The 26,476-nt window shown below is 43.4% G+C and overlaps 1 protein-coding gene and 2 long non-coding RNA genes across 7 annotated transcripts in view; 2 read left to right on the top strand and 1 right to left on the bottom strand.

Moving 5' to 3' along the window:
• Positions 1 to 992: 992 nt before the first annotated feature.
• On the top strand, positions 993 to 9,522 carry LOC122543060. Of its 2 annotated transcripts, none has more exons than XR_006309906.1 (2): positions 993 to 4,936; positions 6,264 to 9,522. It is a non-coding gene; the product is annotated as an uncharacterized LOC122543060 (long non-coding RNA). The 2 variants fall into 2 exon arrangements; XR_006309905.1 differs by lacking the exon at positions 993 to 4,936 and adding an exon at positions 5,760 to 6,168.
• A 156-nt stretch (positions 9,523 to 9,678) lies between these two features.
• LOC122543058 (pituitary homeobox 3-like) lies at positions 9,679 to 23,360 on the bottom strand. Of its 4 annotated transcripts, none has more exons than XM_043681267.1 (4): positions 23,298 to 23,360; positions 20,196 to 20,334; positions 12,175 to 12,383; positions 9,679 to 11,131 (listed from the first exon to the last, which is right to left on the bottom strand). In XM_043681267.1, the coding sequence occupies exons 2-4, from the start codon at positions 20,317 to 20,319 to the stop codon at positions 10,595 to 10,597; spliced, it is 870 nt and encodes a 289-aa protein (XP_043537202.1). In that variant the 5' UTR covers positions 20,320 to 20,334; positions 23,298 to 23,360; the 3' UTR covers positions 9,679 to 10,594. The 4 variants fall into 4 exon arrangements, with proteins under 4 accessions (XP_043537202.1, XP_043537201.1, XP_043537200.1 ...); XM_043681266.1 differs by lacking the exon at positions 23,298 to 23,360 and adding an exon at positions 20,743 to 20,810; XM_043681265.1 differs by lacking the exon at positions 23,298 to 23,360 and adding an exon at positions 20,544 to 20,797.
• The window catches only part of LOC122543061, a 20,705-nt gene continuing 14,448 nt past the window's right edge, over positions 20,220 to 26,476 (top strand). The window contains exon 1 of the long non-coding RNA XR_006309907.1: positions 20,220 to 20,287. This is a non-coding gene — a long non-coding RNA (uncharacterized LOC122543061). The remainder of the gene's footprint in view (positions 20,288 to 26,476) is intronic.

Below are 26,476 nucleotides of genomic sequence, written 5' to 3' on the forward strand. Positions count from 1 at the left end.
ATGAGAAAGGACTTCCTCTCAGTCTAGCTATCAACTCATAAATCTACTAATGGAATTTAAATGTCCCAATCATATTCTCTGCTCAAAGGAAAATGATCCCCATTCTTTAATCTCTCTTCACAGCTCCAGTGACTGACTTATCCATGTTTCCAAACTGTTTTGTGCAAGGAACCACAGTAACCAATGACACATTGTTGAAAAATCTCTTCAAATGCTCACCAGGGTTTGGAGATCTGCTGTGACACACATTTGAAGGCATTTTCCAAACTTCTGATAAGTATGTAAGCTGTAAAAAAGGAGACAGTGCGATTATTTGTGGATCATCATTTTTATTAATGTGAATAGGAACAAAAATACAATATTAATAGGTTTAAACATATGGTAAAATATAAAATTGGGTAACTCTTGAGACCCACCTCAAGACCTCACTTTGAAAACCAGAAACTGAATGTGTAAATCAACATTTGGAAAACCATAGAAAGTTGCAAGGTGTCATGTTTGATGTTCAGGAGCTTAGGATGTGTTTGTATGTGCAAAATCGCCATTATAAATAGTGGTAAGTTTCTGATCTTGTCATATCATTTAATATGATCAGTCACTTCTTTAATTGTGCATCAAATGAGTTTTTCAGAAGCAGTCATGTCATCAGAATTGAGGATTTTTACTTGCCTGGACAACATTCAGTACCATTTGCAACTCCTCAGATCATAAAGCAGACTATATTCACATTCAGCAAGACTTGGAAATTTCCTGCTTGATTGATATGTGGCAGGCAGCGTTCACACTACATATGTATCAGGAAATGACCATCTACAACAAAAGAGAATCTAATCTTCCCTGATATAAAAATGATGTGGAGGTGCTGGTGTTGGACTGGATGGACAAAGTTAAAAATCACACAACAGGTTGTAGTCTAATAGGTTTATTTGGAAGTGCTAGCTTTCAGAGTGCTGCTCCTTCATCTAGTTACCTGATGAAGGAGCAGCGTTCTGAAAGCTCGTACTTCCAAGTAAACCAGTTGGAGTATAACTTGGGTATTGTGTGTTTTTTTTAAACTGATACAAAAAGGCATCATCATCATTGATAGCCCCATGATCTGAAACTGATTGTTTTTATGAGGCTTGTCCAATGATGACAAAAGAATGTCAAAAGCTGAGGGTTCTGCAGAAAGTAACTCATCTCCTCACTTCCCAAAACCTGTCCACCATCTTCAACGGACAAGTGTGATGGAGTACTTCTCAGTTGCCGAGATGAGCGTGCCCAACATGATTGAATAAGGTTCAACACCATCCAGGACAAAGCAACCCAATTGATCAGCTGTCCATCCACCATCAGAAATACCTTCTCATTACCAATGATGAGTAATGGCAACTGCTATTAAGAATTAACTCACCCAGGTCCTATGACTGCAGCTGTCAACCTGCAATCTCTAATGGGGTGGAAATAGCAGGTGGATGGGAGTAATTGCAACTTCCCCTCTAAATCACACACCATCCTGACTTGGAACGATATTGCCAGTTCCTTCACTTGCTGGTGAAAATCCTGACAGCATTGTGGGCGTACTGACACCACACGGACTGTAGCACCATAAACTTTTGAATGACCGTTAGGGATGTAAAACAAATGGTGAACTAATGAAAAGCACATTTCTTTCATCAAGTTTTCTTTTCAATAGAACCATGGGACTGAACTGTGAAACTTCACAATGTTTTAAAAGAATTGCTGAGTAAAAAAATACATTTTGTGAAAGCCTTTCATTTTTCAGTCATAGAATAATTTGCAAGAAATATGAAAATAAAGGAAAAACATAATTTATAATGGTTGAGAGGACAATTTTGATTGGTTGGCAGAATGCGCCAGTTAATGATGTTAAAAATTACACAACACCAAGTTATAATCCAACAGGTTTATTTGGAAGTACTAGCTTTCGGAGTGCTGCTCCTTCATTGGGTAGTTAATTATGACTGACAAGTTACTGTGAAGCTACATTTAAATTTTAAACAAAGCAGATTGACTTTGATTAGTAACACCAAATAATGTCCTGTGAAATGAACCAGAGAATGGTTGTCACCTGCTGTCTTCCATTGAAACAAATGCAGTGTGCACATGTTCTTTCTGTCTCCAAAGAACAGGGCCCAGTGTATTAATAATACATCTGGCTTCCAGTGTGGACAAATGCACCACAATGTGAGACTGGCTGATAATCCCAAATTGGCTGTCAGCATTATTCTTTGCATGGATACAATTCTGTCACAAATATTGTCAAAACTGCTGAATCACATTTTATCTTGAACACTTGGGAGGACAGCACCCTATTTGACAAAATGTATTTTTTTTTATCAGAGATACTCAAGTTTTAAACTAAAACTAGAACAAATTATGTTCTGATCAGTCTGCACACAACCAATGCCAGTTTATGTTGTAAATGGAAGCAAAAGATACTCCAGTTTGTTGTGACTTGCACATGAAAAATAGTTTGCATGAAGTCTTATAGAAAATCCAGATTTGTCAGTGGTAATTGTGGAATGCATTTATTCTTGAAAATACTTTTGTGTTTTCTATTGAAAACACGTTGTTTTTTCAGTGAAACCAAAATTTTCTTTCTGTGTCGATAGTAAGTCATTGTGTGACAGGCTTGGAGATATTAAACCTGACGAGTTAAACCATTATAATTATGTATGTCAGACCCTGCAGCATACAACATAAATCAACTTTAAAAGACACAAAATACAACCATGCATCTGCTTTTATTTGCCCTTTTTGCTTCAACTCAATATATATTATGAATAGGTTCCAATTACTGCTGTCTACCAATCTTGGGAAAAAGATGGATTTGCTCATGGTTCAGAAGTGATCTTGACAAGTACTTGCAAGAATGCATGGAAAAGGACCAGTTGATCCTGAGCACTATTTAAAGTGAAACTGTGAACATAAGACAGTAGAATGTTAGAAAGCTTTTCTTCATACGAAGTGACTCATCAAGAATTTTTTTTTGTTAAGGATAATTAAGACTAAAAACCTGAATTTAATCAAGAAACAGTTTTGTAAAGTGATAAGTGGCTTGTGGATCTCCCTCATGGAAATAAGGAAAATAGGAATAGGAGTACGTTACTCAGCCCTTTGAACCTGTCTGCCTTTCAATTTGATCTTGGCTAATCATTTGATTCAGTATGCAGATTTTGCTTTCATCCCATTGCCTTTGATTCCTTTAATCGAAAGAATTATTCTTGCTCCTTCTTGAAAGTAGTATTCCGTATTTTGGCATCAACCACTTTCTGTGATTGAGAATTCCATAGGCTCACTGTTTTCAGGATGAAGGCATTTCTCCTCATATCACCTCATCCTGGTCTGAAATGGCCTCTGCTAGGTCCTTTGACTGTGGCCCCTGGTTCTTGTGTGTTCATCCTATTTTTGTCTGTTTCTTCTTCCCTCCCCTTTGCATTATTTTTTCCACAGGGTATTTTATGCATTGCATTTCTATGACTATGGCTTCCTTGATCAACAGCAACCTACAGAGACCCCGAAACACGAATTATATTGCATGGTTATAAATTACACTCAGGGAATCCAGTTTGCTTCTGCTTCTGAAAGACTGTCCTTATGCTCACTTCTGATATTTCCTTCAGTTCAATATATAGCAAGAATTTTTTTAAGGTTTCATTGATACTTTTTTGGGATTATAATCTGTGAAATGAAGCCCTGTTACCAGATTTGCAATATCATGCTTATGATTTGTCTTCATTGGTCAGAACATTGAGTATAAAATGTGAGACCTTATGTTGGGGCTGTACAGGACATTGGTGAGGCCACTTTTAGAATACAGCTTATAATTCTGATCGCCCTTCAAAAGGAAGGACATTGTTAAATTTGAGAGTGTGCAGAAAAGATTGACAAGGATGTTGCCAGATCCGAAGGATTTGCTATTTTTTTTTCACTGGAGTGTCAGAGGTTGAGGGGTGACCTTACAGAAGTTGATAACATCATGTGGCGTGGATCGGGTGAATAGCCGTGGTATTTTTCCTCGGGTTGGGGAGTCCAAAACTCGAGGGCATAGTTTTAAGCTGAGCACGAAGATTTCAAAAGGATCTGAGCAGTACCTATTTCATGCAAAGGGTGGTGTATGTTTGGAACTAGTTGCCAGAAAAAGGGGTGGAGGTGTGTATAACTACAACATTTGAAAGGCAACTGGATGAGTACGTAAATAGGAAAGTTTTGGAGGAGTATAAGCCAAATACTGGCAAATAGGGCTTGATTGGATTGGGATTTCTGATCTGCACAGATGAATTGGACCAAAGGGTATGATTCCATGCTGTATGACTGTATGCCTCAATGACTGAACTCTGAAGTATCTTTGTGGCATGGAAATGGCTACACAGCAGTCGGTCGGATCGCAAAAGTGATAATTGATTCACATTGTCAAATATATATCTCTTCAAAATCCTGTGCAGTCTGGTGAAGAACTAACTCTGCCAGTCAACAACAGCTTGCATTCTCCTACAAAAGCAAAAGACCATCTGAGGTGTTTCACCAAAGAAGAAGATAACAATGGTAAACAATCATGGTAAGCTATGGGAGATGACTGAATGAATTGTGAAAAAGGAAAGTTATTAAGATTCACATAAATGTTGGGAGAAGATAGAGACAGAGGCACCTCACAAGAGAGGACAGGGGATTATGTAGATCTTTACTGCATGGAAATTAACCCCAGCCTTGTGTCTGTGGTGTAAAGAAATGGCCACTCCTGGTGTCAATCTTTCAGCTCTGATATCAAAGCCTTTACTAGTGTAAGGACTTATTAAGGATTTAGACATAATTAATTCGAATTTAACTTCTAATTTACTCAATGTTTAAAGAACCGTCTTCACTTATGTTTTGCAGGCAAGATTGTATGACAGATCAGCATAGAGACTTGAAGAGGCCTGACACAATAATACAGGTGAGTGTTTGATTAACTGAGAGGAAGATCAACAAATCCCTTGTGTGTCTGTTTGGAATGAGCTGTCAGAGGGAGTGGTGGAGGCTGGTACAATGACAACATTTAAAAGGCATCTGGATGGGTCATAGAATCCCTACAGTGTGGGAACAGGTCCTTCAGCCCAACAAGGGGTGGCACAGTGGCTCAGTGGTTAGCACTTCTGCCTCACAGCGCCAGCGATCTGGGTTTGATTCCTGGGTGACCTGAATTCTTGGGTGACTGTCTTTGTGGAGTTTGCACATTGTCCCTGTGTCTGTATGGGTTTACTCCCATCATCCAATGATGTACAGGTTAGGTGAATTGGCCATGCTAAATTGCCCACAGTGTTCAGGAATACATAGGTTAGGTACATTAGTTAGGGGAATGGGTCTGGGTGGGTTATTGTTGAGGGGGTCAGTGTGGACTTGTTGGGCCAAAAGCCTGTTTCCACACTGGAGGGATTCTATGACATTAAGATATCTAAGTCTACACCGAACCTCCAAAGGGTAACCCACCTAGACCCATTTACCCTTGACTAATGCACCTAACCTACATTTAGCCAACCTAAATTTATCACAGCCAATTCACCTAACCTGCACATCTGTGGACTGTGGGAGGAAACCCACCAGACACTGGGAGAATTTGCAAACTCCACACAGACGGTCGCCCAATCGATTGGAATCGAACCGGGGTCCCTGGTGCTGTGAGACAGCAATGCTAACTGCTGCGCCACCGTACCGCCCCTGTATATGAACAGGAAGGGTTCAGAGGAGTATGGGCCAAGTGCTGGCAAATTGGACTCGATTAGGTTAGGATATCTGGTTGGCATGGACAAATTAGACCGAATGGTCTGTTTCAGTGCTGTACATCTTTACGACTCTAAATCTCCAAACTTGACCGCACAATGCTTGTGTCCCAAAGTGGATGGATGAACTGGTCAGTTTCTGAGTGGATCTGAGCAGTAATCCCTCGTTTTTTTTCATTCATGAATGATGTACCTGGATCCGCTCACTTGCCCTCGAACTGGCTCCATCAAATGAATTACAGGCACCTGCAAAGGGACGGTTCTTTTAAGTTCCTGGTCTCAACGACCTTGAGTTGACTAGATTTGTTGAGATCAGGGAAGCTGTGTTTCTTTTTGCATGCATTTTCCGTCCAGCACCGGACAAGAATGGAAAGATTCTCCAGGAACTGATAATCAATCATACAAAGCAGTGAGCATTCACTTTTTCCAACTCGTTAAGGTTGCCGTTGACACTGTCTTCATTTCCTGTTAATTGTCCAATACTGTGTTGTTGGTTACTTCCAGTTGCCCGCTCCCTGAAACATAGAACCAGTGTGGACTCTGAATTCCACACCACCACGCACACCTTTGAACAATTCACCCCCGTCCTGTGAAACAGGATGCAATGTGTTGATGGCTTCAGAATGCAAGGTGTTCCGTCTCCTTCAACCGACCGTTCATCCAAACCCATGACACCTCGCAGTGAATGTAGCCAAACCCATCCAGTTTTCAGATTCCGTCGGTCTCCGGAGAAGCAGAGCAGGTTCGTTTTTTTTAAAAAAATACACTGTCCAGGAGAGTGAACCACAGCAATCACAGAACATCGACTTGAACTCAGGTTTGAAAGGTAATCCGAACTCAGTCGGAACTGTTTTGTCATGCAAATTGAAAGACGTAAATTTGTGCAGGAATATATGCGCCGGGAAGTTTTTTTTATTTGCAGTGTAGCGGTGTAACTTTATTTACGTCCCGCGTTGCTGCGGATTTGCCTGCGCTGGGAAAGTCAGGAAGGGGATGACTTGAGCCAGAGTTGGACCGAGGCTTCAGGCTCGTCCCGTTCACAATGACAAACGGCTAGCTCGGTGACTGCAGTCACAATGGAGTTGGCAGTAGGGAATTCACGCGTCGTTCCCTTATTTAATCTCTGTTAAATTGCATGTGAACAACTAAGAAGCTCGAGAGATCCATTATATTTCTGTTTCTCCAATTCTCAATCCTTGCCTTTTTAGAAATACTGACGTGGCGAGGAGCCATCTGCGTACATCTGACATTTGTAACCGGGAATAAAGTAGGCAACGGGAGGAAAATGTGCTGGAAATTTGATTTTTAACAAGCTGCAAAACTCTCAGTATCTGCGCTGAAAAGGAGAATTGACTCTGAAATTCTGCTCTTACAACACCAGTCGCTTATTGCAGTATGCGACCCTTCGTTTTCTCTGGGTGCATTTCTCTCGAATGAAAGTTGGGGACGGGGTGGGGGAGGGGACATAATGCCCACACTGTGATTTTTGACAGTCAGGTGGGATGAAGCAGCTGCAACTCAAAGTAGCATGCTTGTTTGATTCCCCCCCCCCGCCCCCCTTTCATTCATGTTTGTCCGGTTGTTTTGAGTTCGCAGCCTCACACCATGATGGGACTCCTGTTCCCCTCTGGAAAAGGTGCGCTGCGAACTTTGTACCGCCAGGGTGTCCCGAGTGCGGTCAATCTGGAAATGATGATGCTGTCACGGTTTGTTATTAGCGGCGCTGGGGCAACGTTGCCTGTCCTTTCTGTCATTGAGCCACCCGTCAGCGCGTGGAAACCTGACCGGCGTTGTTCAGTATTCGTCCGAAAATTGAGTTTCCCCTTTACTGTCCCTCCCTCGTTTGATATTTACCGGTAAATTCAACTAGCCTGTTGGTTCATGGTTTTGGGAGGGGGACGAGGGGTGTTGGAAGCAGGCCAACTCTAAATAAATATTCATCGGCAAATTATCGGACTTCGTGTTGAATTAGGGTAACAAGAACTTGCTTTTCAGTAGTAAAAAGTACGAAGGCGGTTTATATAAAAAAAACTTGGCAGCAAGATAAAGGAATTAACCGACAGGGCACCGTCATACACATGTGGAACCGTGACGAGGCGCTTCCATACGTTTGTAAAATGTACGGTGCTCGCTGTTTTTGGAAAAGATGTCCAGGAGAGAGAGTGCAGATTTGATCAAAACAGACCGGTGTAATCCTATGCCCCCACTTGTCCTAAGAGATTGAGGGAATTGACTGTCGCGGTCACTCGGTACCGGCGAATTTTCCAGCTACACACTCAACTTGAACTTGGCGCACACAAACACTGCGACTTGGCTCAAACTGCTTGCGCGTCCCGTTACCCTTCCGATGTACATCGCCAGAATAGGTACGCCTGCCTTCATTCCAATCGGGCTTGGTACAACCATTCTGGAGCTGACGTTTTGGAGCATGCCATGTATCCGGTTCAATATTTGAGTGCAGTTCTCCATGCAAACAAAAAATAAACTGTGTCTGAATTTCAAACGAAATGATTCTCTCTTAAAAATATATTTAAACATCTCGTCTCTCATATGTTACTGGGGACTCCGACAATTGAATATCAAACTCTCCATTCCTGCTGTCTTTCTCGGACCATAGTTTGGAAGGAATTGTTACCTCTCTGCTTCTTCGCAGACGTTAAGCGATTTCAATAATTCAAGCGAACTAATAATTTCAGACAGAGGATTTATGTTGGTGTTGGTCGTGGGGTGTGAGAAACGGGAGAGGGAGAGGTTGATTTGAGCAGAATACGTATTTATTACAGTTCATTTGTTGAATAATCCTACTATGCCTTTTTGTGGTGTATTCACAGATTTTTTCTTAAATTAAAAGTCTAAGCTCTAAATGGAAACAATTTCGAGCAGTAAATCTCTCAGAACCGTGATGTACTTATCAATCAGTCAGCGGAAATCTCATAAAGTGATCCCACCGTAAAGTGGACCTGCCATCCATTTATTTTAGCGTTTGAAAAAGAGTTAAAAATACACGGCAGCAAAAAAAGTTAGTGTTGGCGTCTTCTGACACGATATGGGTGCAGCCGAAATTGTCGTTTTAACTTAAAAAGTGTTTCTCAATACTTGATTTATTTTAGCCTCAAATCAGATTGAGGTGGTTATCCACCAGCCCGAAGGAAATTTGAACTTGTCTCCCGTTTCCTCCTTTTGAGAGGAGTCCTGCCAGCCCAGGGAAGATACACATGCCCCTCTTTGATTCAGACCTGTCCTCACAGAGCTCCCTGCATCATTCCACTGTCTCGCCCTCCCTATCTGCAGACGCGGCAAGAACAAGCAAACCAGCGACCTTCAAACAAAACTGGCCCGATTTGACCATCCCAAAACCTTCTTTGAAAAAAATTCATGGAGGTGGCGGTGCCGGGGCGAGCGGGGAGATGCTGGAATGCAGCGACGACACTCTTGACTGATCTCGAAGCCCAACACTTTCAATTAATATTTACATGGACACCAATCTCTCTGCCAGTTCGTTTTCCATTGGGCACAAGTCATAGAAACAAATCTTAATTTGGTACTGCCTGTTCAATATCAACAAACCGAAAACCACTCGAACCTTGGCGCAAATCCTTCCGTTACTGATCAGTTGTGCATTGACCCATGAACCGCCCAATCTCATGGGGCGAGGAAACGGCATTTGCTGCTCTTCCGCGTCTCTCTTGGTTTAATAAAAGGGGAATCCTTTCATCAACAGGCATACTCGTGATATAGAGCTCAGGTAAACTCGTATAAACAGCACAACCAAAGTGTAAACTTTCCAAAAGCAAGACGATCCCGATTAAAGGAAAGTGTACAAACGTAACTTAAGGAAAGTTAAAAAATTTTAACTTAGTACACCCCAGTCCAACACCGGCATCTCCAAATCGTAACTTAAAGAAAAGACTCCGTTTCATTTTCGTACTGTCCTATTTATAGGGAAACAATCGAACACTACAAGATTATTCATATTTTAAAATATATTCCAAACTATCAATACTGAAAGAACCCCCCCCCCAAAAAAAAAAGATCATTTCCACTGACGCTTTCTCAAGGCAAAAAAATACATTTTGGTTGATGGCCTGGACCAAAGGCGCCAACCACCTAAGAGTGATATACTTGTGGCTGTTGTGGTTATGCGGAGGGACATGAACTGAAACCGGCAAGTTGGCCATTTCCTAAATGATCATTTCAGAATCTGCCCTCCCAGATGGAAAACCTGATCAGGGTGGGAGAGGAGGTGGCGGGCATAGATGGTGGGTGGGAGAAGAGAGTGGGAACTGTCCTCGCCTTTGCGAGAATTTGTGAAGGATTTCTCGCAGGCAAATATGCCACCCAGCAAGAAACAGCCCCCTCCACTCACCCTCAGTCTGCTTTAACTCATTAACGCTTATATCGAGTTCTATTTGCCAAATTCGAAAAGAAGCTACGTAAAAATATATTTTGAACGTTCTGTTTGAAGCATCTGCGAATTTAAAAGTTGTGCAGAATTTATATTTCTGGGGAAAAAAGAGATTTTTAACCACTCATTCTCATTTCCTCACCATATTTGGGTAATTCAAAGATTACTTCTGCACGAGCCGGAGTGCACACGGATTGATTGTAAATAACCTTGTTCAGTGGTATATGTCGAGAAGTGCTAAGCGTGCTTTCGCTCTAGAGATAAATTTTGCAGCGAGCCGCTGAAACTTTTGGTCGAAATAAACTGAAGGGGAGACAGCGACTATCATAACTTTTGTGTGTTGGAGTCGGCATTCCCCCTCCACCACCCGCCCCACACTCCTTCCCAAATTGTTCGCCTTCAAGCGACGGTGTACAATATCAAGTCCATTTTATACCGGCCGATCCACCGCATATTGACAGGGACTGAGATTGGAAGCTGGATTCTGCATGGGCCCGTAGCTGAAGGTAGAAGAGTGATGCTTGGCTCTAAGTCTGAGGCTGGCCAAGCTGGTGTTGCAGTTATCCCGGTACACGTACGGGCTGGAGCTAGACCCGTAAGGGCAGGGAGTGGCAGATACCGCCGAATTCAGCGAAGGGCTGCCCAGGCTGTTCAAATTATTCAAGCTTGAGCCCGGTAAAGCGGAAGGGACCATAGTCATTGAAGGCAGTGAGCTGGGCGTGGAGAACATGCTTTGCGACGATAGAGAGTTGACGTTCATGGAGTTGAAGAAAGAGAAGCTCTTGGCCGAAATCGGGGTGGTGGCGAGTCCTTTGGTGGCCCAGTTATTGTACGAATAGCCGGAGTACACGTCCTCATAGGGCTGCACAAGCCCATTGAAGGGCGCTCCAAAACCTCCCTTGCAGAGTTCTGCTTGCTGGTGGCGTTCCCGTTTCCTCCATTTCGCCCTGCGATTTTTGAACCACACCTAACCAAACCGAAAAGTATAACAGTTTAATTGTTAGCTGGCAAGTATTGGATGACGAGAAGATGGAATGCAAGTTTGCGGTTCTTTTTACATATTATATATATATAAAACAAACTGGTAGCATCAAATAGGGTCCATCTGAGAAACCAAACTTGTTTTTTCTCTATAATGTAGGCAGCGGGATTCCGATTGACGGTTTGCTGCCGAGTATATTTATAGTCTAACTTGTGACACAAGAACTCAAAACACACTCTATAAAAACGAGTGAGTGTTCCAACACAAACACAAGCAATAACATTTAATAAAGCCTGGAGGATCCCATATGTCTCGTTAACCCTTTTCCTCGACCTTCAATAATTTGTGCACATACTCGCTCAGATTTCTCTCGTCCTGCAAACTCTGTGGGTGAATGTGCAATAGTACTTGTGTATGCGCCCAAAGATACATGCAAGCCCGCATATTCAGCATGTCCTGAATATACCCCGGGCTGATTGTGCCCGAGCAGTTCCATCTTTCCGATTTTCGGAACCATTTTATGTCCTTTCGCCGACTGAACGGGTTTGTTCAACTAGTGGAAGAAAACTAGAGGTGAACCTGATATCGGGTTCGATACAAATCTGCAATTCAAGGCGTCCAGACATTCCCACCCCTGAATGCCTCTGAGTGAGATAAATACACACTTCGCGGGAATGAGATCTGAGTACTAGAGTCCGAGCTACCCTGAACTATCCTGTCTTAACTGACTGTATTTTACAACACTGGTCCCTGAAATGGTAGTTGCCGTTACTACCTGGCTGCTCACTTGTGTTGGAAATTCCTGCCAAAACTTTTATTCGAGTAAAGTTTCCTTGTTTTGAAAACAATTTTATCCATTCAAGATACGAAGCTTAAAAAAAGCATCTCGCTGTTAAGTAAGGAGATTTAAAATCTTAAATTCGAATCAGCTTCGCATTTGCGCCGGTACTTTTCATTTGGGGGTCGAAAAATTAATGCGCAGTTAACATTGGAACGTTTTCTTTTTCTCGCCGACCTGCAATATTTACCCTGATCCTGGCCTCGGTGAGGTTTGTCCACACTGCTATTTCTTCCCGGGTGGACATGTCTGGGTAGCGGTTCCTCTGGAAAGTCGCCTCCAGTTCCTGCAGCTGTTGGCTGGTAAAGTGAGTCCTCTGCCTCCGCTGTTTCTTTTTAGCCGAACTGTCTTCGGAACCCGAGTCGTCGGACTTACATCGCCGAAGCTGCTCGCTCTCTCCTGCCGGGGTGGGGTAAGCAACACAACAGACGGAATGAAAAATTACTGTCCCTTTCTCACTGCGCCGCGACACAAACTTCCTCAGGCCAGAACAAGGGCGAAATTATCACTGACTGGGACATATCTTTCACATTCTTCCAACCTCTTCAAGGCCTACAATTTTACCTCGTCACTGATATTTGACTTTTTGGAAAAAATATCATTGTCTACAAGGTTGGAAACTCGCTTCTATATTTTTTCCCTCGATATTTGCAGACAGCTCGTTTATTAAGTATTAAACACTGTATAAGACGTGCAATTTATGACTCAGATTACAACCTTCGTTTCGACAAATACATTTAAAGGACGTCGCCATTGCTGCACAGATTTTCGATATTGGCACCAATGATTTGCTCACCTTTGGTGGCAAACGGTAACATGGATCAGCACACAAAAGAAATAAATGTTTAATAAACTTCGGCCGGTCTTCTGGCGTATATTTTCTTAAAAGGTTAAAAACAACACAGAAACACTTTTTTTGTTGATAATCACAGAATAATCGGCACTGGTGGCGTTTCCGAGGCCGCTTCCCGAGAATATTTCGATTTGGAAAACGTGTAAAGTTTTACATTTCCCCTCTCTCTTTTATTTATATTTGCAAATCTTGCAATGAACCCAGAGTATGGTCTGCTCGGTTTCTGAAAAATAACCCCCGTACCTTCTCAACATCGAGTAATCCATAGCAAGGGACACTGAGTAAAACCAAGAGTAAAATATTGCTTTTTTAAACGCGTGGTTTTTCAAAAGTGGTATCTTGTTGATGAAAGCCGTTTCATGTTTGGTAATTTGGAAGGGGTAATTTGACATGATCAGTCTAACTTATTAATTCAAATATTTATATTTATGTTAAGACTGCTGCAATGTATAAACTCCGGTCCGTCTTTTCAAATTACCTGAATATGAGAAGTGTTACTGTTCACAGACGGGCTACTGCGTCTAATAGTGTCTGCCTTCGCTTCTTGCACACTGAAAATTCTCCCTGATTTTGTCACCTGGACGCTTTGGAAGGGCGAGCACGAGTGTGTGTTACTTTAACTCGAAAGTTATTGAGGTTAATCATTGTATCGGAAGTATTGCAACGTTCGCGTGGCGGCATTGTCAGGTTGTATCGCCATGAGTGTCGGGAGTTGACATGATCAGATCTGTGAGGAGCCCGTACCGAAATGACATTGTTGGCAATTTCTCTCATCTACACGCCGGCGCCAGTTTGAAAAAAATACTGTTCGTGTGCCTTGTAAAATGTTATTTTGTCACTCTAGCACTTCCCATAATTTTCGAATGTGTTTCGACTGTGTTTTTAAACAACGTACAGCTAGGGTTAGTATATTCTAACTGGAGCCAGAACTTGTGCCAAAGGTTACCGTTAATGTGGCCGCAGCTTTTAATTATCTCGAGACTTGAATTCATATCTTTAAACTAAGATTATGGTTGTATCTTGTGACTCGGGCTTAATTCATTCTCACAAGACGTAGCGCATTGAAATCACAGCAAGTTATTGATAGACAGGGTTACCCTGATTGTGACCAGGGTGTGTTTCTGATGTGTTTGTTGTGAAAATCATTCAAATTAATTGCAAAATAATCGAGGAACTGCCCCGGAGTGCAGTCAAACCGTTGTTTAAATGGCTATTTCGTGGATGTGCCAACTTTATGTTTCTGGTGAATGAACAGAGTTTACGACTTGGGATTTAAATGTGCAGTACTTCCCGTGGGTGTAAATATTGTTGGCTCCCAAACCAAAAGGAATTAACTCCAAACAGCGACCCCGTCGTCCCCGCTTCCGCCCCAACCACCACCCCCTCCCGTCCAACCACACAATTAATTTCACGACTCAGGTTAATTTAGAATATATATTTTCCAAATCAATCCGTTCGTTCAAGTTCGGAGAAGCTGCAGAATGGGAGCAGCCGAGTCAATGGATTCCGAAGCACTGTGTCAACAGTTTCTAATGGCGTCGGTATCCTTGCGAAATTTCAAACAAGGAATTCAGCGTTTAAAATTCGGCAATTTGGCAAAAGGACAGTTGAAACTTGGGCACTTGTTAGGTCTCTCCCCAATCTTACCTCCACTCTCACTGTTCGGCGTCCCGGCTAAATGCCTGATCCCGAAAGTACTATGATTTCCAGATGATGAGTTTTGCAAAGACTTCAGAGATGTCGCTGCCATTGCTGTCCCCGCACCAGTTTCAATCAGGGGCAAAGATTCCGATCAAAAAGCAGGCTTCAAATGGTCCATGCAGATTTCTTTTTGAACAGACAATATTTTTCTTTTCTTGACTCCAACTTCTTATTCTGTCTGAAACGACTTGCACCTCAGGTCCTCTTACTCCCAGTTGCTAATTCCAAAGACTAGACTTTTTCCTGGCCGGTTCGATGGGACGTCTGTTTCTTTTTGCTGTCCATTTGGACAGACAGTAGTGGGGTCCAGAATAAAGCGAGCTGGATAAGTGGGGGTTGGAGGTGTAGAGGAGGTAGAAGCCAGGGAAGTAAGCAGAGGAAATCCCGCCTATGTATCCCAACCAGCGTGTCGATTGGTGATTTCAGGCAGTTGGCCACCGAGCTGCCGGGCAGCGAAATCGTCGATTGGCTCCATAATCTGCCAGAAATGATTGATGGGTGACGCTTTGTAGCCAAGCGGGTAAGCAGCTGTCGGAGCGGCTCTCGGAAGCTAAATGTCCCAATAGCCACAACAGTAGCTCTCTCCCACACAAATACCTGAATGCTTCTCCAGACAACTATTTGAGTTTAGTTGCAACTTGCAACTTATTCCTGATCCACAATTTTTGTCAACGTTGAATCTAAAACAGATTAGGACTGTGTACAGGCGGCAAAAGTGGTGGTGGGGGGAGGGGAATATCCTTTTTTTAAAAGAAGAGATATCTGCGGAGCATTTCAAGGCTGCGTTTTGTTTAGCGTATATGTCGGAGACCTTGCCCCGGTTGAAACTGGTGTAAGAATAACTGCGCCCCAGACAACTAAACTACAAATGTAGCGCCAGGGCAGAAGAGCACTGGTTTGCAGCGTGGGTCTTGCCACTGATAATCTAATCACATTTTGTGGTTGATTTGTGTACACAAAGTGACGCCAGTGCTGCCATAAACTTTGTGTACAACCTCATTAATCCAATCGATTTTGCTTAAACGGGACAAAGTTCAACTAATGTCACTTGGAATGAAAAGTTTGGTGTGACTTTATACTCTGGGCCAAACCACCATGATATTGTAGCTCGTTTCGTTTATTATACGCTCGTTGTAAACATACAACTGGAGCCTCGGATGTGGAAAGATAAGCTCTCCTCACCAGGCTGATGTGCAGATGTCAACAATGTACAGCTGCTATAAGGTTTATTCTCGGAGGCGGAGAATTGCTGGGAATAGTTTCGCCTTCAAAACGGTGATGTCATGCTCCTGAACCTTTGGAATGATTGAAGAATACAATCTGTTCATTTGGGTTTCTCAATTTAACCGGACAATTGTGGGAAGGAATGCCTTGTTAATGTTGTCAGGCCGTCAAGTCAGTTCTCCAAAGTACAGAAGCCCTCTCCAGTTCGGCTGATACAGCCTGGTTGCTGAGAGAGGGGAAAGGTGTCAAAACAGGTGAGGAAGTTCACGAGGGCTCGCTTCCCGCCATTCAGGCGCCAGAGTCTTTCTTTCAGGAGGGAAATTGATAGGGAGCACCAGAAGTGCTGTTCACGAGGGAGGCCATTCCTGAATGGTGGCCACCTCGCGCTCGTTATACTCTTCGCAATGCTCTGAAGCAAAAAATGTACCAAAACTCAAGCGTGGGTCAGAAACCAGCCGCTCAGGAGGGGATGAGCAAACAGTGGCTGACCGTCGCGGCAGAAAACCGGCTTGCTCCTCGCTCCATGGCGGCCAATGCCGGCGGGCTTTGAGTTATTCTGAGCGTCAACGTGTCACATTTTATCGTGTCCAGCAAGTATCAAGAACATGTTCGTTCGTTTCAAGGAATCAAGCGAATCCTTCTGCTTCCAAACGTCCTGCGGACATGATCGTCCTGCTCTAAAACTTAAAGGCTTTTCGAGTTTGGACAAGTGATGAAGTGCTGCATCATGGTAGAATCATATAGAGCATAGCCGCGGGCCAATCGGACACATTTTACCATCTTTGGTAAAATAGTTGACTTAGTCCCACTCCCTTCAGCTCTGCGAACATTTAGGCCTTACAGGTCTACATTGCCTTTCTTTGTAGAAAACTATTTTGACTCTGCTTCCACTAGCCTTTCAGGCTGTGCAGTCCAAATGGAAATAACGCGGAGTTCAAAAAAAACTTCTCGTCTTCTCTCCTTCGATTATTCGTTGATATTTGAGTTCTTGCGGTAGAAATTCTGGTGAATCTCATCAATTCCCCTTTCTTTGGACCTATACGTATAAAAGCAGGGTTTCTTTTACATAAATGTTTGCTTTTTCACACCGCGTTTGGATGGTCCTCTGATTTCCAGCTCTGTTACTCGTTTCACCGCCGTTCAAGAAAGTACTCCAAGGGCAAGGTAGAATCGGTTCTTTCACAGCAGTGTTCTCAGCCCTCCGACCTGAGCCAAGGCCATCTTCCTCAGCAATCTTTTACCCCCAAAGTCTGACGATGTTGCAGTGCTGACTATGCTATGATTTAAACGATGCGAGGCAGAGAGCTGCGATTGTGCACGGAGGAAACGTGGGTATCTTCAAGGAGTGAATCGAAGGATGCATTTAATTATGGGGCGCATTGGGGTGAATTTTGCCCAAAAAAAGGGCGAAGGGACACCCACTTATTCGGCCTTGTAGTATTTAGAAATATTATTTGGCTTGGCAGTGAGCGGCCTAGGCCCATATGATGCTGAAAACCAGTGCCCACATATAACTGTTTTCCCACTCTAAATGGGATTGATTTAAATATCGAAATGCAGCCACGTAATCAAAGAGTCGGTAAAAACACCGAACGAAATCGATGCAGTATATTTCCATATCTGAGCACCGTGATACCTCTTGCCTCTCCGATTTGGGTCGGAGTATCAGTGCAGAGCTCTCGCTTCCCATCAGAACAGATTGATAACTGCACCGAATTCCTTCTCCGTCTTCCAGCCCGCAATTCAACGACAGAGTCTGACGTGTCCTATTCGGGCTTTGTATTTTTAGAACCATTTTGTCGGAGCGTCCGTTGCCATTGAGAGCAATTCAAGTCATTCGTCTTCCCTGCCACACACATACATACACATACACACATAGACAAATCCCCTCAGTTCTCGGAGTAGGCTTTCAAAACAGATGAGAGAAACGATTCGTTTATCTGCCCCCCCTCCCCCCCCGCATGGATTCTCAACGCCTGATTTCACATGGGTACACTTTGTATCCGTTCTGCCGCCGATCGGGAAGCCGCCTTGCCCCGTGCCCCGCACGGTTTGTCGAATTGATGGATGAACTTTTCGACCAGGTACTCCCACTCATCCGGCATTGTTCCGTTCAAAAGCTAAGCCTGCATCTGCGGCAACAGTTTCTTGCCGGCGGCTCAGCCCGCAACCCAACCAGTTAGTTAGTGTGTTGCTCACAAACTTGCAGATGCTGTTTGCCTTTTTGCCTCCTCGGGAGTTCACCAAGTTGTGCAGACGCAGTCAGCAGAAGCCCCCCGACATCAGAGTGTACGGGCGAAGCGATATCGGGAACAACGAAAACCGGACTGATAGTGTTACATGACCGGCCTCTTCCTCTGTCTGGGGGTAAAACGCTGCGCATCCTGACCGCGGTCTTTGCCCCTTTTGAATGTGAAATATATTTCAGAAAAATGTCCGCTGCCAGCGGGCTTTTCAGCCTCAAGGCCTTGCAATATTCGCCTCACCGCTTTTTATTTTGAGACGCTATGGCAGTCATTTTTTTCGAAACTAAAACCCCTCCGAGGTTCACGCGCCCTGGCTCCTGTTTGCCATCAGACCCAGGACCGTGTCTAACCCCCACCCTCCCCCGCGCCCCTGCAGCAGCACATGTTTTCTGCCTTAAAATTCTCATTTGGATCAAACCCACTGATGGATTGGTGCGGTGCGTGAAGTCAAGAACGGTGAGAGTCAATGACTTGCTGCCAAAGGGAAACAGTGTCGTGAAAATGCATCATTTCATGATCCGATCTGGGATTTTACTCTGCTATGTATTTAAAAAAAAACTGCCTTGAGAAATCATAAACCTCCACTGAGGCGGATTTCTCTCCATTATTCCTGAACTCAGGTGACCGTGGAAATTAGCAATTACTGTAACCTAAAGGGAGACACTTACCGAGCGCACTCAGAATTTAGTACGCAAAATTCACTATTTCAAATAAAACACTATTACATTACCAAGTGTCTGGCGCTTGCTTGTTCTATTTAATTAATAATCAAGTCCTTTATTTTACAGAACACCTCGAAGTAAAGATACTCCCTTGCTTCGCGACAACAGGAGAAATTGCATCGGGTCTTTTTTATTCCTGATGAAGGGCTTTTGCCCGAGACGTCGATTTTACTGCTCCTCAGATGCTGCCTGAACTGCTGTGCTCTTCCAGCACCACTAATCCAGAATCTGGTTTCCAGAATCTGCAGTCATTGTTTTTACATAGTTTATACCGGTCAACACAGGGTGCATTAAACTCTTAGGAATGGAGCCCCGAACCTTTTTGCATTCACTGTTACGCGAACCGTATAACAAAAATTCTGACATGGTAATCATCGCATTTAATTGTCGGATGTACCGGCAGATTTTCTTGTTGGTGCAACATATTATATTACATCTGGGCGCCGTGCAGTCTTTGCCAGGTCTATCAACTGACACCAGTTCAACGAGTGGTGTTTTACTGGACTGCAAGCGACCAGGACTCACATCTGTCCGTTTAATTTATTACAAGCTTGCGGGGGAAAAAATCAGCAGCCAGTAAATCCAGTCACATTAGTAATCCAACCCTGCCCTGATGATAATTGCGACAGGACAGCTCGGTGTCTACTCAAAATAAAGACCCTTAATATTTATGAGGAGCCTTGCTAAAATAAAGTGTCCGTCCCCGCTTATGTCCATTCCCCGTTCTGAAAAGATTTATAGCACAAAGCATGTGCAGTGCATTTTTGACACGACACGCTGTTGGATGGGAAACGGTTAATGCATTTTTGAGAATAATGTACATCGTTTCTTCTCGTTTCGTCTCTACTATGGTCCTACAATTCTACAATCCTGTGTAATTTTGTCTAGACGTCCCTTATTTCCATGGCCAGGCGCTTGTTTATGGACTGGCCTGTTATAGCTACGAGTGCAGTTTCTGATTCCGCTTTATCCTAGTGGTCAGCCTGCTCGGGAATATTTAAGGTTCAGTTGCACAGAGACGCGTAAGAGCAACATTTCAGTCTGAATCTTAACAGAATCATACCTTTCGAACCAGTGTTACATTAGCCGATCAAAATAGGGGATAACGCTTTTCTTTGTGATTTTCAAACATTTCTGAGCTGAAACAGGCCAGAATGCCAACCCGGTCGACAAGCCGGATGCAACTCAATGTAGATAATGTACATTCAGCAGTTGACTGATCTCGTAGATGTTAAATGCACAAAACCCCGACAACTTAAACCCGTCGCATTTCGTTTGTTCATGTCAAAAGCAACACAGCAAAAAGTCGAATTAATGTGCAGTAAGGAATCTGCCGTGTATTGGGATTTAACAAGATTCCTTTTGTTGGTGGGAGGGTTGACTTGCCATCGACTTTGGGACAGGATGTGTGAATGACCCTTTTCCTGCGTTTCCGCGAGTTTCTTCATCACCGCTATTTCCTTACCGCACTTTTCCTGATGGCTGGAACAGTTGACCGTCCTCGAACCCGTCGCTCCTCCTGAACTGCTCAGCTTCTGCGTTGGACATCCTGAGTCGGTAAGTTCAACTGTGCCAAATGCAAATTCCATTCGAAGAAGTTGATCCTGCAAACAGTACAGAGCAGTGTTAAAAGTGGCGAGAACATAAGCAGCTGGTGTGACACAGCTCACGGTGACACGAATAATTTCTCTGGACAAATTATAGATAATATGTCATTATTTATATTGTTTTCATTCTATTTGTATTATGCATATATAAATATTAGCACAAATAATATACGCATAAAATATGTTGACTGTTCTGTCACCAATACCAGTTAAATGTCTCGAAATATTCACACGCGTCCATATCTTGTTCTGGTGTGAACTGGTGCGATCGTAATAAACGACACTTGCACGATGCTCCATATCGAAGAAATTCGATTGTTTGCAAGTGTGTACCGGCTCCGAAAATATCTGCTCTAATTCGCAGCCCTGCTCAAAGACATAACCTCAGACTTGAGAACAACTCACACATCATCAGGATACTGTCAGAATGTGACCTCACTGCTGCACGCTGTGGGATTTGCCTGGCTGATAGTTTATGTTTTCGGATTGGTAATATTTTAACTGAGAAGGTCGGCAACCACAACTGCGCACACAAGGCAAGGTCTCTCTCGTTCCTGCGTTGTAAATCTTCTTTATTGGAATGACTACAGCAACAAATCAGCGTCACATTTCCTGCAAGACCAGTAGCTACCTGCCAGTTAATGTCAGTCAGAAAACAGCTATTCCGCCTTTGCTGTTATGTATACATCGAAGGCGAACGCATGTCTACAATTTTGCAGAAAGCCACGGTCCAGCTAAGTTTTTGACTGAGCCATGAGCACCAATGCTGGCACCTGTCTGTTTGTCGGCTTCCCAATTCAATGTGTATTTTACACAATCCTGCTAAATGGTAACATTCCACGCTGCTTATTGACCGATTGGCATCGCTTAACAGTTTCCTTATCTAAACTCGAAAGAGGGAGTCTTGTCAAATAAGAGTTACCAGGAGGAAGTTTCGGACAACTTTTGAAACCGTGTTCTTTTTGCAAGATGTGAGCACCGCCGGCACCGTGGAAGGGGTCATTGTCAACATAGATGTCCTCCAACTCCCCCCACCACCCCCAACCCACCCCCACGACTCGCACCCCGTCGAGTTTAACAACATTGAATCGGCGGGACATGAAGTGTTAACTAAATCGAGGACCCAAGTGGTTCAGCGAAATTACCAAGTACAGTACAATAGGGGGAATAAGTCAGGCCAGCAGTTTCTGTTTCATTTCCCTCGGAATGCCTGTCCAGCCAGTCGCCCGATTGTAGACTTTCAATGTGGGGGCCCACGTTAAGGGCCAGAGAAACAGGAGTCCCTCTACACTTGCACGCAGGTCAGCACTTTCGCCTCGTGCTCAATTCAGTCAGAGATTGTCTTGGAGACCCCATTCTCAGCAAGGAATCACCACATTCCGCAGAGAAGGAGGACAGCAAATTTGAACATGCACAATTGTTTTGAAAAAGTATTTTGTTGTTCAAACACCCCCGTTCAAGCTTTTCGGTTTCGCGCTGCAATAAATACCGAGAGAGAATGTAATTTACCTGTATCAACCCGACCCCACAACTGAATCAGTAGAACTGTATAATCTGAACCTTTTGTTTTAACATGCAAAGACTTGCAACGTTATAATGTAATTTCAAAGAAAAATGCCTTTTAAAGGCGTGTATCAATTATTAAAGTCACATTTGCTGTCGGGATGACTTCTGACGCAGGTTGGGTTTCTACAATATAAGACCCTGTATATTTACCAGATGATTGGACTAGTTAGCAAACAGAAAAGGTGGAGACCTGAATGGGGAGGGGACTGAAAGACACATTTGCATCGCGCATCAGAATTAATTTTGAGGATTTGACTTGATTAAGATGTCTGTCAGTTCGCAATTCAGAAAACTCATTATGGGACTTGGAGCCAAGAGGCTATTGCTAGGCCAGATGGAATTACTGTTCAATGTTTGCAGATGATAATTTGTGCTTTCAGCCCCGGATTTGCATATATGGCATCTGTCAAGTGCCTTTCTCCCTCATTTAAAAATAACTTTGAACTGCCACCGTGTTTCCTAATAAGGGGGTCGAGGATATATTACCAGCTTCCTTTCATTTTCAAGTCACATTGGTTGCATAGAGCAGCATGAATATTAATGAAGCTGATGAAGTCGTCCCATGTCAATACTTCTGAATTCGTGTCGAACAACTACCGTAACCTTTTTGTTTTGCGACGGTGCCCCACACACTAATGGGACGGTTGTCGAAAAAACTGTTCTTTCTCCTCAGAAGGAGCAATGAGGGACCCAGGCTTTATCTCATCCAGAATGCACAGGTCTTTGGCAGGGGCTGGGTTTGGTGGTGATGACTTGCAGAGGTCATTGAAAATATGATGAATCTATTTGTTTTCAGCTGTGTATATCTGCACCATCCGCCTTCACACTTATGTAAAGTGAGCAACGGTGAATTCGATTGAAATAGTACCATTTGGGAAAATACAGGGAAAAAAACACTTGGAAATATCCCATCCAAATTCGTGTTACCCAGCGATGAAAATTTCTTACTAAAGAAATGAAAGGGATTTTCGATCACCGAAATGTAAATATTAATTACAGAATTTTTGTTTTGTTCTTCTTCGCTGCAGACGAACGTCTCCCCAACTGAGAAAGAATCTGAGAGTTCATGTGAAATTCCTGGTGGCAGACTCTGCTCCCTCTCTGTGAGTTCACAATGAGAATCCACAAGCCCGGACCAATCAAAACCTTAATCCAAAGGGTGCCTGCGACCAAGGCTTTTTCCATTGGGGGCGCCCTCTGCTCCAACTTGCAGGCGGGGAGCTGATCTCACCTCGGGGAATCTCAATTCTGTCCCAACTGAGAGAAACCGAATTCTCCAGGCGAACGAACCGGATCTGAGCTCATATAAATACTGAGCCAATGGGGCTGTTGTTTGGGACACCTGTCCTGATAATATACAGTACTGTGATAAATGTTACTGACCATTTCCTTACCTTTCGCGACAATCCATGACGGGGCAACCCGAACGCAGTTGTATATGGGAGGGTCAGGACAGCGAAGATGCAGGAGGTGTGTGTCTCTGAGAGATGTTGAGAAAATATCAACTGCAATTGTCACAGGAGTATAGCTCACTCCTTCTATCTGTGAGTGCTCAGGCAGGACAAGGTTTAAATAGTCCTGAAACATCTGACGTCTGAACGAAAATGAAACAAGAAACTGAGGATGCTGGAAATATGAGTCAAAATATTGGAGACACTCAGCCAGTTTGGCAGCTTCGAAAGAGAGAGAAACGGAGCTAATGTCATGAGACTTGTGGCTCCAGTGCTGACGAAGACCAGACTCGAAATGTTAAAATCTGTTTCTCTCTCCCCAGAACCTGCCAGACTTAGTAAGTTTCTTTCTCCAGCACTTGCTGTTTTTCTTACATTTGGACAAAGGACAAAGTTCAGTCGCCGGTCTATTATATCACACAGAAACAAACTGGAAAGCAAAAACCAGTTCCCAATCAGATGGACTGAGGGAAAACGACGGGGGCTAAGTCCTCGTGACGCTCAGTGGCCAAGCGCCGAGCTCTTCCATACTTGAAGAATTGCGTACGTTCTCTTCCCGGTCGAATCGTGCTTGGACTCAAAGCGGCTGGAGTAATGATCTCCATCCAAGACCTCACTCCACTCCACGACCAGTGCCATAATACAATAAACTTGATTTAAAAAGTAATAAGCCTAACATCACGGGGAAGCCCAGTTGGGAAATACAATTGTTGAACCCTCCGCCCCAGGCCCCACTTGACTCTGGGGTCTTGGCCATTGATCTCAACCTCGTAAAACTCTCACAAACAGAACAGAGAAGTATTTTAGATCAACATGTTCGTAAGAGGTTGAAATTTAATTGTATCTCGGACGCAGTGAGCAGAAATTCCCTCCTTCCACCTTAAGGCGTCTTCGTCTTTCAATCTGGTTTCTTCCTCATTCCATCTGGACGAAAAGAACTTCTCTCATCATGTAAAGAATGCTCAGCAAGTCAGGCATCAAAGACGAGGTAAAAACGGCGTTAACGTTTCAAATCCACGGCCTGTCAAACATTTTAATCCGACTCAAGATACGACGGTTGCGCCTTCATTGCAGCAGGCAATCAGAAAACAAAAGTCTCCCGGCAAGTCTTAGCAAGGAGAACGCGACTTGTACATGATTTGGAGATGCCGGTGTTGGAATGGGGTGGACAAAGTTAAACATCACACAACACCAAGTTATAGTCCAACAGGTTTAATCGGAAGCACTAGTTTTCGGAGCGCTGCTCCTTCATCGGATGGAACCTCTGCGACTTCTCATTTCTATAAGAACTTGTTCAGCAGCCTCAAGAAAGCGTTTCAAAGTAACAATGCGACAGCAAAGCTGGATGCTTCTGTATCATGGCAGCATTTTGTGCTTTTCAAAAGAAGCTTAACACGGATGTTGCAAGTTTTCCATCTGCAACAGGCTACTTATTAAGAGCCCATCGTGTTGGGGGCGTATATTAGCGCGAATAGAAGATTGACTAACTAAAAGAAGACAGAATTGAAATAAAGGGAGCGTTTTCAGGATAGCAACCTGGTGGAGTGCCATAGAAGTCACTGCTCGGGGCAAATTATTTTCAATATGTATTCATGACTTGGATAAGGGAGATTAATATACTATAACCAGGTTTGCTGATGAAACAAAATAGATGGGAAAACAAGTGGAAAGGCTGACACAAAGAATCTGCAGACCTCACATCGACAGGTTAAACAAATAGGCAAAGATTTGGCAGATGGAGTACAATGTGGGAAAATGTGAGGTTATGCTCTGTGACAGGAGGAATAGAGGAGCTGAATATTATTTCAATGCAGAAAGCTGCAGCAGAAAGGGATTTGGAAATCCTCATGCATGAATCACAAAAAAACGGGCTCACAAGTTCAACATGCAATAGTCAGAGGGAAATTGAGAAACAAACTTGTAAGGAGATCTCAGCTATCTGGAAAAATAATAGGGTGGTTATGGTAGGGGATTTTAACTTTCCAAACATCGACTGGGACTGCCATAGCGTTAAAGGTTTAGATGGAGAGGAATTTCTTACGTGTGTACAAGACAATTTTCTGATTCAGTATGTGGATGTATCTACTAGAGAAGGTGCAAAACTTGACCTACTGTTGGGAAATAAGGCAGGGCAGGTGACTGAGGTGTCAGAGGGGGAGCATTTTGGGACCAGTGACCATAATTCTATTTGTTTTAAAATAGTGATGGAAAAGGATAGACCAAATCTAAAAGTTCTAAATTGGAGAAAGGCCAATTTTGACAGTATTAGGCAAGAACTTTCTAAAGTTGATTGGAGTTAAGAAAAAGAAGGAAGCATATGTCAGGTATAGACTGGATAAATCGAGTGAATCCTGAGAAGAGTATAAAAAAAGTAGGAGCATACTTAAGAGGGAAATCAGGAGGGCAAAACGGGGACATGAGATAGCTTTGGCAAATAGAATTAAGGAGAATCCAAAGGGGTTTTACAAATATATTAAGGACAAAAGGGTAGCAAGGGAGAGAATAGGGCCCCTCAAAGCTCAGCAAGGCGGCCTTTGTGTGGAGCCACAGAAAATGGGGGAGATACTAAATAAATATTTTGCATCAGTATTTACTGTGGAAAAGGATATGGAAGATATAGACTACAGGGGAATAGATGGTGACATCTTGCAAAATGTCCAGATTACAGAGGAGGAAGTGCTGGATGTCTTGAAACAGTTAAAGGTGGATAAATCCCCAGGACCTGATCAGGTGTACCCTAGAACTCTGTGGGAAGCTAGAGAATTGAGTGTTGGGCCTCTTGCTGAGATATTTGTATCATCAATAGTCACAGGTCAGGTGCCGGAAGACTGGAGGTTGACTAACATGGTGCCACTGTTTAAGAAGGGTGGTAAGGACAAGCCAGGGAACTATAGACCAGTGAGCCTGACCTTGGTGGTGGGCAAGTTGTTGTAGGGAATCCTGAGGGACAGGATGTACATGTATTTGGAAAGGCAAGGACTGATTCGATATAGTCAACATGGCTTTGTTTGTGGGAAATCATGTCTCACAAACTTGATTGAGTTTTTTGATGAAGTAACAAAGAAGATTGATGAGGGCAGAGCAGTAGATGTGATCTATATCGACTTCAGTAGGGCGTTTGA

Source organism: Chiloscyllium plagiosum, chromosome 42, assembly GCF_004010195.1.
Source record: "Chiloscyllium plagiosum isolate BGI_BamShark_2017 chromosome 42, ASM401019v2, whole genome shotgun sequence".
NCBI classification, from domain to species: Eukaryota; Metazoa; Chordata; class Chondrichthyes; order Orectolobiformes; family Hemiscylliidae; genus Chiloscyllium; species Chiloscyllium plagiosum.

What these genes read in the sequence shown, in the direction of transcription:
- LOC122543058 (XM_043681267.1), bottom strand. Translation starts at nt 20,319, where the DNA reads ATGGAATTTGCATTTGGCACAGTTGAACTTACCGACTCAGGATGTCCA. An exon ending in CAGCCATCAGGAAAAGTGCG is followed by an intron (nt 12,384 to 20,195) that starts GTAAGGAAATAG and finishes CCACCCCGGCAG; the next exon opens with GAGAGAGCGAGCAGCTTCGG. An exon ending in TCACCGAGGCCAGGATCAGG is followed by an intron (nt 11,132 to 12,174) that starts GTAAATATTGCA and finishes CGGTTTGGTTAG; the next exon opens with GTGTGGTTCAAAAATCGCAG.